Source organism: Astatotilapia calliptera, chromosome 13, assembly GCF_900246225.1.
Source record: "Astatotilapia calliptera chromosome 13, fAstCal1.2, whole genome shotgun sequence".
NCBI lineage: Eukaryota > Metazoa > Chordata > Actinopteri > Cichliformes > Cichlidae > Astatotilapia > Astatotilapia calliptera.
Window position 1 is genome coordinate 17564891 of NC_039314.1, and position 13116 is coordinate 17578006.

Sequence of the window (13116 nt, forward strand, 5' to 3'; positions counted from 1 at the left end):
AGAATTGGATAAGCAGTTGCAAAAATGGATGGAACTGGAAATGATGATGGTAGTTATCAACCTCATTTAAAAGTAATCTGAAATCTCAAATTATTCTCAGGAATATTTTGTAAGACTTCTCTTCTGGGAAATATGTATTGATTTTTTCAAAAGACAAATGCAGAAAAGAGAAAAGTGTGATATTCAAAATACTAATATATACAACGTTGATCTATTTATGACTAATATATTCACAGCAGCACATTACTGCACCAAAAACCAGATCTGAATGCAATGTGTGTACCTTGTAGGATTTACATAGATTGCCCAAAAACTTGAACGGCTTTAACTCGAAGGTTATCAAAAAAAACAATCTTTAGCCTGAAAAATGGATGTATTTATGAAATATCACCTCAAACATTGTTTTTCCTTGTTCCCTGTTCCACTCAAATTTACCTCTTTTAACATAACATAGATTTGCACCTCTTTGTAAGTTCATTAAATGTAAGAAAAAGAAACAATTTGAGGTTAGTTAAGGAAGAAGTTAGTCCTGAGATCTTATTGTTAACTAATTTAATTGGAACTAGATTCTTCTGAAATGCCTGACAGGGTGTTGCTGAATGTTTTTAAAGTGCAATTTTTCATAGCTTTGATCACCACAAATGAAGTTTATTTGATCTTTTGTTTCAGCGTGGCATCTCACTACAGATAGCTCAAAGCCTGAGTAATAAAACCAAAAGTTTGTTGTTAAAGTTTCTGTAATTTGTATGAAAAACACTTTGGTGATGGCAATGTGTCTGTTTTTGAGTGATCAGCTGGAAAAATGACACCAGATTATAAACTCCTCCATCTTACTTTGGGACTCTTTCATGACCTTTTTTGCCTCTGCGTCTCTCTTTTCACATTTCTGCTTGTTTTCTCTGCTGAATTTCTGTCTTTTTCCATTCATATTCACCTTCAAAGTTTTTATGACACAGCCTATATGACATCTCAGCTCCAGCACTTCAGCGGCAGACTGATCGTTCTTCCCTTGCATGTGGTCCAAGTGAAAGTATCCTGACCTAAGCCATGATGACAGATGCTATGTAATACCATCTGTCCACAGGGAGACTCGCTGAGGACCAGCATCCAGCTAGACTTTGGAGATGGCATCAAGATCACGTACTCTAACCTGAGCAGGGCGGATGATGGCATCAAGCACATCTACAAAACGACTGGGATTTACCGCGTGACAGCTACTGCAGAAAACAGCCAAGGATCTGACAGCAGCACACTGTTTTTACACATCACCAGTATGTGAATAAGAAACATCATTACTGATTCCTGAGGCTGTGCAGATAGCATAAACCTCTTTTCTTTCATGGATAGTCACGTTCCCGCTGAATTGCATTTCAGTCATGGTTTTACTACTTTTATGCATTTTAACCTTGGAAAATGCAAAAGCACACACCTGAAGCTAAATGTACATCAACTGCGATCACAATAATACTTTTCTTGCTGGCTGCATTCATTCGATGCATGTATGGATATATGATGGCGTATTTGTCATCGCCGCAGGTCCACTAGAGCGGGTGTATCTCTCCGCTCCCATTGTAGCCGTCAGAGGGAAGGAGGCTAATCTGACTGCAGTGGTTTGGCCGAGCCACACCAGAACATTGACCTTCTTCTGGTGGTTTGACAACAGCTCTGAGGTGAGACGCTTCTCCTCCTCCACCTCCTCCCACCATTCTTCTATACACACAAGGCATTTATCCTTTTTACTGCTGCTTTTTTCCCCATCTTCCCACTCCTCCCTTGATGTCTTTGTGCTCTTGTTTGTAATCTGAAAGTGTAAATCTACACAGATCTCCCCACAAATCATGGAAAAAGTGACAGTATGTGACTGCCCTGTGCCATTCTGGAGGATCCAGCTTGGATGGTTGATTATATTTGCCTGAGATTGATTGTGTTCAGCGCAGCATCCCCTCATTATACAGTAGATATACGTAGTGTTCTATATTCAGCCATGAGGATGCAGCTTTTTCTGTGCATTTCTCTGTGTTTTTCCTTTTGAAATCCAGCCCATTATAACCTTGGAGGGAAGCATCTCACACACATTTCAGAGCGAAGGAAAAAGCAAGGTCACGGTCCAGGTTGCTTCTGGGAGCACTGTAATGCAGGATTCAAAAGTTACAACTGTTAAAGGTGAGTGGGGGAGACAGTCTTCAAAGCACTTTAATTGGAGAGATGCCTGTTACATGAATATGCAATATGCTATCTCAGGGAAAGTGTGATGCCTCTCGGTCAGCGCTGCAAGCTTCGCCACGTTGATGTCAACGTGGACTTATCTAATGAATAAAATGTCACGGTATGCGAACACGAAATCTCGAGGAGCAATTAACTTCAAGGCAGATGTTGCCAAATGAAAAAGGACAAAACTGCACATCAGATTAATCAAAACCTAAACTAGAAGTAGCGTTAATATTCTAACAGACATTACTTCACCTTTTTTCCAGAGTTCTTCAGGTCACTGCTGTTGTCGTTTTCGCCAGCGCTTGATGAGCACAATCCTGACATCCCCGAATGGAGGGAGGACATAGGCCGTGTGGTGCGGACAGCTCTATCACAGGTACATCAGTTCCTAAGAGATCTTTCCTGCAGTTGACAGCGAACACCAATGGCTTTCAGGGTCATTACTATTTTATACGGGTGCGCTAAAATGACACAGCAGTCATGATGTTTTGTAACCCATGTGTTCTTCTTTTATTTTGTTTAGGAGACACATTATTTAGTGTGAATTTAGCCTTCAGAGTAAAGCCATACCTGGCTGTCGTGTTTTCGCGTCACTGCAGGTGTCTGGGATTCATGAAGATCAGCTGCTGGTATCTCTGTATCCAGGGCTTCCAACTACAGCAGAGCTCTTTATTCTGCCTGATGAGCAGACATCTACTGAGCACAAGAGTGGGAGCGAAGCGGCTCTTGAGATGGTAAGAGCCACAATAATGTAGATCATGTCAGCTTTTATGTAGAGCTGCTGTTTCCTGGACATTAAAGATACATTGTATTTATATTTATGCTAGATATTTAAGAGGACCTAAAGGCTGTTAATAGGATAATAAGACTGTTTGTTCATATGGCATGTTTCCATAGTTGGTATTTATTTCTTCTGTTTTCCTTCTTCTTCTTTTAGCGTATCCCTAGCATCCTCCTCTGTCACAAAAGCACTTGCACGTCCTCCTTCACTACATCCTCAGTAAAACTCTTAACATCTTCAGTTCTGCCACTTCCATCTCAGGCTCCTGTCTTTTTGTCAGAATAGTTGATTTTTATTTCTTTTTGTTAAATGATCTTGAGCAAAAGCTTTTGAGCTCACAAAAGATCCGCAGACTGCTTATTTTGCTAGGACTCAAACAAAGTAAGTGCAAAACGCAAGACAAATGCACTGAAATGTGTTAATTATCGGGCGAATCTTTGAACAATGGAGAGAGCCAGTCAATGGCGCCACCGGCCATTATGCTAAGCTGAGCTAATTATTGCATCAATCTTTTCTTTTCCAAAAATGTCTTGCTTGTTCATGAAATTTTAATGTAAACCTTTGTGTTTTCTGTGTGTTTTTGTTAAAATCCTGTGACAGATATCAAATATTTTTGTCACTGCACTGAACCAAGGCCTGATCCAGTTTGAACTGAAAGCTGACATTCGCATTATTGTGTACATGACTCAGCAAACTCTGGGTAAGTTTTCAGCAGTCGTTACATTGAAACCCTTTTAGAGATATGTGAAAACAAAACACTCAAACAGGCCCTAGGCTTATTTTACGGCAGATTAATACAGCATGTCTACAGATCCACAGAGCATTAGATAAGATGTGTCTTCGTTAGACTGGTTTGACATTGAATTTTAACAACGCTCTGAAAAAATAAAGCACGGCAAAGACAAAGTGTTTCCTGAGAGACGGACAATGCTGTATATCACAGGATTTAAATATCCTTCACAGAGTGCCAGTTTTGCACCTGAGGCTATGAGACAGTAGCTCTCTTTGAAGTCAGCCAATCAATCACATGATTGACAAAGCAGGTGTTTGATATGCACGGGAAATTCACAGGGTCACCGGGTCATTAGCATATCGTAAAAACGTGTCGATCACCTCGCGTGTCTTTACCCTTTTCATCCACCAATGGATCTGTCTTCATTTGTGTCTGCATACAAAGGTCTGGGTTGCCTTTAAAATGATCGGGAAAGGTCAAAGACTTCATAGGCTTCTCTGTGACGGGGAGAAAGATGGGCAGTGAGAGGAAATACTTTGAATATTGCATCTCAGCATTTATAAAGCCATGACTATGCATAAGCTACTGCTGCATGCAGTATGAACCCTGGAGAGAAGCAGTGGACCTCCTAAAGGTGCTTTTTATGCCCTGAGGGGATAACATGTAGGGATATGCTCTTCATGACATTGGGTAATGAAGTAATATCCTTGGAATAGGACATGGTTTAGGAAAAAGTAATGAGTTTAACACATATTATGTAAAAAGTTTGGTGCTCATTTATGGTGTTTGGCTTTCAGCACCACTTGTGGACTCAAACTCACTTCCCAGTGGGTCGGCCATGCTGATGCTGCTCATCGTGGTGTTTGTTGGTTTAGCTGCATTCTTCATCTACAAGTTCAAAAGGTATGTTTACTGAGATAACGAAGTAAATACTGTTGAACTCACTTGATAATCAAAAGCTAATCATCTTTATTGCTCTGCTGTCTCTTAGGAAAATCCCTTGGGTCCACGTTCAGACTGAGGACAGCCATGAGAAGGATCCAGAAGTGATAAGCACAGTCGGTCAGAATGACACCATGTCCAAGGTCAAGCTCAGTGAGTTTCCCTCCCAGAAAGAACTCATGGAAAAAGAGCTGGAGGCGAGGAACATAGGTAATCCTTTCAAAATGCCTTTACTGCAGGCAAACTGTGACTGTGTTGTTGAAAAATGTGCTGTAATTATTACTAATGGAGTAGTGACATAAAATCTACATTCTAATGAGGCTGCACTACTGTGCAAAAGTTGTGAGGCATCCCTCTTTTCTATATATGTTGCTTCCAAGTACCCATGCTATGTCTAATTTTTTTTTAATGGTCAGGAGCAATAATTCTCCAGGCTTTCTGAAGGTCTTTCAAAGTTTTTCTTTTGACATTGGTTGCTTTTTTACTTATTTTCAGTGCAGCTCTTGTACCTGACCATTTTCAGAGTATTTTCATGAACCACTTAACACTGAGGTATAAATCATTTAACCTTAAAAAGGCTCTTGGCTTACAGAATTAACAGTGTTGTATCTACACATCACAGAAAACCTAACAAAGAACCAATTTTAAATTGTATTGTTTGGCACTTTGTTAGCCTGTCAAAAAATGTAATTTGTATGAAAAATGTTAACAATATAGATTGAAAAACACAAAATATTACTTTTTGCAACAACAAGGTGATTCTTATGGTGCTATTAGCAAAAAACCTGGCAGATTGCAGCGATCTGTGCAGTGTATCCTTAAAAAAAGTTGAGGAAACTGGTCTCATGGAGTAATCAGTCCACATTTGAAGTTTTCTGTTCAAATCATAATCAATATGAATGGAGGAGGTCAGAAGTGAGGTACAACAGTGAGTGTCTACAGGATAGAAAAAGCACAAATTGAAATAGTAGCAGTCACAGATTGGCCTCCTCAGAGTCCAGATCTCAACATTATTGAAGGATTTTGGGATCATCTTGATAGAGAACAGGAACAAAAGGCAGCCAACATCCAAATAAGAGCTTTGAAAGTCCTTCAAGAACCCTGGAGAACTATTCCTGAAGACTACTTAAAGAAATTACAAGAATGCTGCTAAGAGAGTTAAAGATGATCAGGTCAAATATTCACTTTCAAGCTTGTTCCAATTGTGCAAGCTCTGTTTCTGCCTTACATACTGTATTAACATGTTAGATCATATATTTCAATAAAATGCTGGACCTACTTTATGTTAAAACATAGTGTGTAAACATATAGTATAAATGTCAAATAGTCAAGTACAGTATAAGTTCCCCACGAATGTACTTTGTTGCTTTCAATCATTGAAGAGACAGTGTATCATGATGCAAGCTTTTATTTCAGGCCCACATTAAGAGTATATGAGAACCTACTGTGATTATTTTTTAATGTAATAATATGTATTTTATTAATACGGGGTTTAAAGGCTGAATGTTATTGTAAAAGACAGATGCTGATTAACTTTTTATTGCCCTAAAAAACATCACTGAGCATTTGAATAAATCTGAAATTTAATATAGCGTAGACTCAAAATACGAGGATGTTCTTTTTGCTCTTATTTAAAATGGCATGTTTTTTATTTTTTTAGTGAAACTACTCAAAAATACATTAGAATTCAGTGCGTGTCTGAGGTGCTGCGACGTCTTTATCAATGCTGTGTGTCATATTTTTGCAATTTGCACAGCCCGAGCACAACTGCAGCATCTGCACAGAAACCAGATATCACCATGACAAGTTAACTTTTTGATTGCTATGCTTGACATCCGCTGTGATGTCTTTTAGATGAGAACTATTCAGTCCCTGCAGACGGTGTGGACTGTTTGACAAAACTAGCATTGCAGTGCTCCTGACACAGACATGTGGGCTGCAGGCCTTTTTTCTGGTCACTCAGCACTTTGGCTGTTCTTCATTTCTCAGCTGTTTCAACCAAGTCCTTGCTGATCTGAAACAAATTGACTCCTTTTTAGTTGCTTTCGAGAGTGTTTATTTAGAAAAGGGCAGAGCAGCATGGGGCCTTTAATCTGTGGCTCGCTATGCTAAATGAATTTACAACCTGCTGCTTAAAGATTTCATTAGTACTCATCAGCTTGGTTTGATTTTCATGTATTCCAATTCTGGCTGAGATATAAATGTTCCCAGAAAGCTGAGTCTGCTGTATTCGGTTTTCACTATTTTACAGGAACGTTATAAAGTCTACCATCTGTTAGTCCAAGTCGCTGTTCAGCTTACTGCAGGATTAATATGATTGTTCATCTGTTTTGAGTATTGCCATCGATGATTTACCTACACAATTTTGTGAACTCTTTTTAAAAATGTGGAATAAATAGAGCACATTTGTTATACAGTACTGAACCTTCCATGTCTTGTAAGGCAGGTCTTCCACCAGCCAGTGGGAAATATTTCCTTAGAGAGTTTAATTTAATTAATGTGTGGGTTCAGTGATTTTATGTGTCCTCACTTTAGTCCAAATATCCTTACATGCTTTAAAACGAAGAAGAATCTCTTATCACTGGTAGCTGTCACAATGCCGCTGAAGCTATTAAGTAAAATTACAGTCAGAATTCATGAAGGTTAAAAGGAAGATTTGAATGTTTCAAGCAGTATCTGACAGACTTAAATGAACATTTTTTTGGCAGCTTAGTTAAGGACTTTCATTTGATATATGTTAATACTAAATGATTAAAATGACAGCTCATATGGGCTCCGTAGAAAATTACAGTTGAGTTGAAATGGGGATTAATTATGCTGGAAAGGGGATTCATGTATGATACATTATACAAGACAGGAAGTTGTCAGGACCAGTCTTCCTAGCAATCAACTAAGGAAGACAAGTTAGAATTCTCTGATTAGCATTTGTACGTACAAAATTGATGCTGTATGTGGAAAAAGGAAACTGTTTTTGAAAGGAGGATGAGGCTTGTACTGCATGTAACCTCCAAAAATTACACCTGAATTCACTAGACTCAGTGTAGGAGTATCAAATGTCATCTCTTGGTCAAAGAGACAAAACACTGAAGCAGTAACTTTTGAAGAGCACCTCTCATTCGGCTACATAATTGGTCACAGCTATCAGTCTCGGGTGTATCCTGCATGTGCTCCATTGATGGTTACTCTTAAGTGACATCCTTAAATCGATTCTGAGTTGTTTTCTAATAATAGTGTGTCAAAAGGCAATGTGACAGGACAGCTTGAAAGGTGTTCTTATTGATGAACCTACAGAGAATTAACCTCTGACTCTGCAGCTCCCCTCAGCTTTGCAGGGCTTTACAGTGGACTTAACCTTAGCTATGCAATCTGCAACTAGCATGTTGAGTCCACTGTTATTGTGAAAAGCTCTAAAAACACCAGCAGCTCAGCACCAAACAGCAAGTAGTCAAGATTAAAAGTTAGATGGCAAAAATACTGAGACATTTTGCAGCTATAAAAACTTTATAGGAGACCAAACACAGAGCTGAAAGAGGGGATCGTGTTATTTTGTAACAACTGGTTGTGCAAAGTAACATGTTTACTGAAAAACAATTGGCCACATAAATCTGAACAGATCTGTATATTAATTATTTTTGCTTTCCAAAGCAACCACAAAAATGGTTCATTGCAGCTTCATTAGTAATGTTTGTTATGTATTGGTCTGAAATAAAATAGAACCATCTAGATTTGAAACAAAACCTAACTAGAATAAGAATCATTTGATATAGAAATGGAAGTTAACATGTCTGAAAACATATTAACTCATTTCTGTCTCTTTACAGCAGCCATCCAGACAGAAGGAAATAAGTATACTGCTCAAAAAAAATCCATGAAACGCTTAAGTCAAACACCACATCTTGATGAATGACATATCTAAGTTGTAACTATTTACTGATGTATAATCTATAATTTGTTGCAAACAAAATGATGCAACGACATCAATTGTAACCAAAATCATCAGCCCTGGCCTGGTAATATGAGAGCCAGTCAGTGTATCACTGCCTTAAATGCCCTCTGGACACATGAGAGCAATGTAGACCGGCATAGGGTCTGACAAAAGTTCTGAGGATTCCCTCCTGGTACCAAACAGCAGTCTGTGTATGCAGGTCTGTATGACCTTGCAAGGATAAGGATAAGATCATCACTGACCCACGCGAAAACTTGTAATGCCGGATGATGTTTCAGACATCATAAAGTTTCCCATGGTGTCTCCAGACTCTTTGACTCATTGTCAGAGCGAACCTGCTTTCATCTGTGAAGCCAACAGGGGATCAGAGGTGGATACTGCCAATTTTTGCATTCTTTGGCGTATGCCAGCCAAGCTGCACGGTGGTGGGCTGTGAGCACAGGTCCCACTAAAGGACTTCAGTCCTTCATCCCAGTCTCCCGTAGTCTGTTCCTGACAGTTTGGTCAGAAATATGCACAATGAGCCCACTAGAGGTCATTCTGTAAGGCTCTGGCAGTGCTCCCCCTGTTTCTCCACACACACAGGAGCAGAGGCCGATCCTGCTTCTTGGTTGATGCCCTTCTTCGGTCTTGTCCACCTCTCTGCATGTATTAGCCAGTCTTTTGGTATCATGTCCACAATCTTGAGACTGTCCTTAGACATACACCAAAGTTTTTGTGATGGCATGTATGGATGCGCCATCCTGGGGCAGCTACCTGTGCAGCCTGAATGGGCTGCAGGTATTGTTTCATGCTACCAGTAGTGACAAGGACACTAATAAAAAGCAAAATAAGAGAAAAATCAGTCGGGGGGGATAAGGAGAGAGCAACTGTCTGTGACCACCTCCTGCAGAAACATTCCTTTTTTAGCAGCTGTCTTGTTGTTGCCTCTCCAGTGAACCTGTTGTCACTTTCACTGTTACCAAAGCAGGTGAAATGGATTTACAATAGTTTATGCTTCCTAACTGAACAGACTGATAAACTTGATGTTTAACCAACTGTGTTATACTGTGACAATCAAGTGTTCTGCTCATTTCTTTGAGCTGTGCTTTTAGCTTTATAGAGGTGAAAGAGCTCCCTTTAGTTAATATACAGTTACTGTTTCTGGTTCATTTTAAAAAGCACTAGAATTCCGATCTCAATTTTAAAGCTCATTTTATCTTTTATATTAAATACTCAATTTGCTGCAGGCTACACAAGTTTTACTCTTAAAACATCCCTCTTATAAGATTAATTTAAAGCTAAAAAAAATCTGTATGTCTTTTGTAAATCTGAACTGACAGCCAGGTCTCCACCTTAATGAATTTATTGCAGGTTATTACTTATGAGAATGAACATGAAATTAGGTTCAGGCTGCTCTATACAAATGGCTGAATTTATTGAACTGAGATGTTTGAGACGCTGAAGTTCAACTTTCGAATAAGCCAGTGTCTGCACGATCTGAATGACCGCACTTGTCACGGCGATTGTATCTTATCAGCCTACCGTCATCACCAGCTCAGCCCTGCTCGGATAAGCCATGTTCTTTTAGTGTGTTTCAGGCAAAATGCATGAATGATGCAATTAAATATAAAAGCCTCTACAAGCCATTTAATTAAAAAACACAAAAAAACCAAATCATGCCACAGCAGTCCCCTGCTATTTTATTTACTCAGTTTAATAATTTGTTCACCTCTTCTTCTTTTTTTCAGGTGGAATTGGCAGAAATATGGAGAGAATTGTTACAAGGGAATTTCCTAACTGTACTAATGTCTAAGACATGAGCTCTGTTACAGAGTAAGTACTGATTGTTGTGTTTCAATTGTGCTGAAATAGTTTTATTTACTGGTCTTTTTTTTCCTTCTTTGTTTTCATGCCAATAGCTGCTATCGTTCCGAGACATGTTTTTTTTTATTCATGTGGATAGAATAAGCATCTAGTTTACAATACCAGATGATAAAGATGAATCCACTGAGCCAGACTACAGGGCCTCTAGTTTGGGGACAGTTAATGCTGAAATGTGTTAATAAGTGCAGCAACAAGCAAAAAGTAAGTGGCGTCAAGACTCCCTCGCTCTTTACCACATGCCATGGATCCTACATTGCTAATATGAACATTATTAATATTATGAATACTCAGATGATGTTGTGCTGCTTTAAATATTGTTTTACTCCTTTTGTATAGTATTTGGGAAATACATGGCCGGGCACTAGAAAACAAATACCCCGGAAGCTTTGGTAGGTGCCCTTCTAGAGAAAACAGTGTTAGGAATATATGGGTATAATGTTAATAAGAAGGAGGATATTATTAATGGAGAGGTTAGTACTAGAGAGAGGATGGATAGGCTTTACTATAGTTTGTAAACTCGACATTGATTTCTCAGTGGTTGTCGTAAGGAGACAGCCCTGTGGGAATATTAGAATACTACTAAACAAGGCTGGAAAATACTGATTCCATCTAATAAAAAGGTTCTGCTGCATTCATATTTATCTCTATCATACTAATTTGACTAAAAATGATCAACTCTGTCAATTACAATATTTTACTTTATTCATACTTTTTGTTTACTTTTTCCTCTTTGTTACATCCTGAAGAGCCGTGTCCACACAGGGAGCAATTCATGCATCTGAAACCAACAGTTGGTTGCTAGCGATCATTCCAGGCTCTGGTTGCCTCGGTTATGCTCTGTATTGATTACCAGGTTGTAAGTCAATCACCAGCATCTCTCTGGTAGTCACTTCAATCGATTGCCTCAATTTTGAGAAAAGTTTATCTTGGACTTGTCCATTTTGCTTTGTTAGCAGTTTTTTTGATCTATAGTCACTTGAGGTTGACTTTGTGGTCTCTGGTCACAGCACTGCTGAGAATCACTTGTTGTGCGGACACAGCTTTAATGGATAGTCAACCCATCCAACAAAGACTTGCATGATGGGGCAGATTACATTCTGCTCTTCCTTCATAATAGCTCAGTTGCACTAGTATAAAACTAGCACTGCAACCCCATTATGACTATGAAAAATGGGTGGTGGCCTTGTGATTGCATCAGATTTTTTTTGCATTTGGCGACCAATTGCAAATAAGAAGCAGAAGTTGAGCATGCAACACCTTCAACCTTTGTCTCTAAACAATCATGGCCTGACTCAGACTGAGTGCAGTCACCTTCAGACAGGTTAGCAAAGGTTTGCATAAAACTGCAGTCTCATTTATAAACATAGATTGCAACACAATGCAATCAATCTGAGTCAGTCTGCACCAATGAGCACAACTCATCTGCGGCGCATCTCTTTGAAATAGGAGACATGACTCAACTGGTTGCCAACAAGTTGTATTCTGGTTATATCTCTATATGAAAGCAAGGTTGCTGACCATCTCTGTCATTTTGCAGCAATGATGTCATTATTTGTGGAGGAAATTCTGTTTCAGATCTATGAGGTTCTGGCCGAACTCTGTAAATAGTTTGTGTGAATTTCCGTTTGATGTGAATTTCTGTGTATGTAGAGCCAGCTACATTCAAACTGAAAGCAGACTGACCGTTTTATTGCTGTCTTCATCCACCAAAGGCAACTGACTGCGAGTGGTTGCAAACCTGGTCCCTGTCTTTGAAACAATCATTTCAGGTGACAAGATCATCATTGTACACAGTCTCAGTAATTTTGGCTCACGTCACTGTTTTCCTGAGTGTGACTATAATATAAGACAAAAATATAATAGATTGTTTGATTTTTTTTTTTTTAAATCATATAATTTATTCTATTAACCTCTTAAACTTTATGCTCAAGCTAAACGTTACCATCCTAAAACTAGAGGTCTTTGAGTTGTAGTTATAATGCTTATGCATACATATGTGACTGTTGGTAAAGAGTATAAGACAGGGATGTATGTTTCTGCTCTGTTAGATAACATGGTGCTTTCAATGACTGTTTCTCAGAATATGGTATACAACATCATGAAAGTCTGGCCTTACAAGGGGAAATATCGACAACATGTACATAGAATAAGATGGAATTTAAATCTGTACACTAGCATCGTCATACATTGTCGTTAAGGCAGCCCACTGAGCAGGCAGTTGTGTCTTTCCTTGATTTTAAGTCTCACAGCAAGATGTATGTCCACTTTTTTAATTTCATTGGGGGTTTTTTTTTTCGTTTGTTTTTTTTTTTTTTTTTACAGTAGCATGCCCTAATTATCTGTGATAAGACTATAAAAGACTTTTATTGGGGTGAGCCAGTACTGTATATATAAATATATATATATAAATATATATCATTGTGATTTTAAACTTTACTTGACACATTAAACAAACTATTAAACACCTTGTCTTATAGTCTAGTTGTGCATTTGCCCAGAGTTGTGCATGAAACATGAAACTTCTATGATATTGTTCCTTTTTGTCGATTATATAAAATCGTCTTGTTTGGAATCACATTTCTTACTGTGAACAAATTGCCATTTTGAAATTGTTCAAAATAAATGTATTTTTATATG

At 38.6% G+C, this 13116-nt stretch overlaps 1 protein-coding gene across 2 annotated transcripts in view; it reads left to right on the forward strand.

The window, feature by feature from the left end:
* LOC113034965 (VPS10 domain-containing receptor SorCS3-like) overlaps positions 1-13065 on the forward strand; it is a 52233-nt gene extending 39168 nt beyond the window's left edge. Inside the window, exons 19-27 of one of the 2 annotated variants that reach the window (XM_026190164.1) lie at positions 1085-1271; positions 1537-1670; positions 2040-2163; positions 2475-2587; positions 2811-2945; positions 3593-3692; positions 4523-4628; positions 4717-4877; positions 10344-13065. In XM_026190164.1, coding sequence (XP_026045949.1) covers positions 1085-1271; positions 1537-1670; positions 2040-2163; positions 2475-2587; positions 2811-2945; positions 3593-3692; positions 4523-4628; positions 4717-4877; positions 10344-10408 — 1125 coding nt within the window. In that variant the 3' untranslated portion in view covers positions 10409-13065. Of the gene's footprint in view, positions 1-1084; positions 1272-1536; positions 1671-2039; positions 2164-2474; positions 2588-2810; positions 2946-3148; positions 3564-3592; positions 3693-4522; positions 4629-4716; positions 4878-10343 lie in introns of those variants that run through there. The other variant, XM_026190167.1, reaches the window with a different exon arrangement.
* Positions 13066-13116: the final 51 nt, after the last annotated feature.